The sequence below is a fragment of the Eimeria mitis genome, genomic scaffold, assembly GCF_000499745.2.
Source record: "Eimeria mitis Houghton genomic scaffold, Emh_scaff151, whole genome shotgun sequence".
NCBI classification, from domain to species: domain Eukaryota; phylum Apicomplexa; class Conoidasida; order Eucoccidiorida; family Eimeriidae; genus Eimeria; species Eimeria mitis.
Window position 1 is genome coordinate 29640 of NW_013569568.1, and position 1322 is coordinate 30961.

The 1322-nt window shown below is 55.1% G+C and overlaps 1 protein-coding gene across 1 annotated transcript; it reads right to left on the reverse strand.

Annotated features, from left to right (window-relative positions):
- Window positions 1-243: 243 nt before the first annotated feature.
- Window positions 244-1119, reverse strand: EMH_0100340 (Retrotransposon nucleocapsid protein, related; the record flags this gene model as incomplete). Its single annotated transcript, XM_013495308.1, has 1 exon — window positions 244-1119. The coding sequence occupies one exon, from the start codon at window positions 1117-1119 to the stop codon at window positions 244-246; it is 876 nt and encodes a 291-aa protein (XP_013350762.1).
- Between the last annotated feature and the right edge of the window lie 203 nt (window positions 1120-1322).

A 1322-nucleotide genomic window follows, 5' to 3' on the forward strand; every position in this document is an offset into this window, starting at 1 on the left:
TCTAGGCATCCTGGGCGTTCAGCCCAGGGCCAGGGTGTCGCAGGGAGGAGACAGCCAGAAATGGGGTTGCAACGCACCCCGCTGCGGCTGGCAGAGCAAGCCGGCCCGACGCCTGCACTAAAGGAAGCTTCAGAGAAGCTTCCTTTGCTGCATGCTTTGCCTCGTAACGAACTTGTATAACGTTTGCAGACGCTTACGCGCAGCATGCCAAGGCCGTTGATAGGCTCCTGAGCTAACTCTGCGCTAACTCATGCTACAGAGGGCGTGCGAATCCACTAGCACCAACTCGCCTGGGTTGAAACTGACTGCGGAACGCCGTTTATCATAGTTTCTGGGTTGACGTTCCTGTGCTTTGCGCATGCATTCCCTCGCTGCTGCGAGCTCTATGCCGAAGTCGGAAGCCACAGTCGGTCGCGGTTGGCTTCTAACCGCCAGGTCGAGCGGCGGATCGGCGAGTGGAGTTTCGGTGTAGGCCAGCGACGCCGGGGAGCAGCGAGTGGACGAATGCACAGTAGTGTTATAAACCCATCCTGCACAAGCAAGAATGTCGAGCCAGTTAGATGTGTTCTGTTGGGTGTCAAGTCGCAAATACTGCACCAGCGTGCGGTTGGTGCGTTCGGTCTGGCCGTTGGCCTCCGGATGGTTGGCGGTGGTCATGTTGTTCTCGATGCCGAGCCGTTGCATGAGGCTGCGCCAGAAGGCGCTAACGAACTTCGGATGCCTGTCGGTAATGATGCTTTTGGGGAAACCGTAGAGCTTCCACACATTATTAATGAATAGTTGGGCCACTCCTTCCGCTGTGACCGTGCTCGAGCAGGGAATAAAGTGAGCGTATTTGCTAAGACGATCCACCACGACATATATACTATCATGTCCTCTGACGAGTGGTAAGCCCACTATGAAATCCATGGAGATATCTGTCCAGGTCCTATCGGGAATAGGCAGGCTGTGCAGGAATCCGGGTTTGAGCGTGTTTCGCGGCTTTTGCTGCTGGCAGTCCGGACAAGAGAGGACGTATTCCTCGATTGAGGGGCGCATCCTAGGCCACCAGAAGGACCTGGCAACACGCTCCACCGTTGTATTGACCCCACCATGACCTGCTAAAGCATGGTCATGCATTTTCCGTAAACGTTCCGTGCGAAGCGAGGCCGGAACGTACAATCGACGAACACCACGCTTCGTGTGATACCACAGGAGATCGCCATCGGTGCTGTAGTGCTTGCCCCGTCGCCCGTGGTTGAGCTTAGCTTTTACTGCAGCCGCATGAGTATCTAAGGAATAAGAGGAACGCAATTTAGAAAGAAAACGGGAATCATCACAAA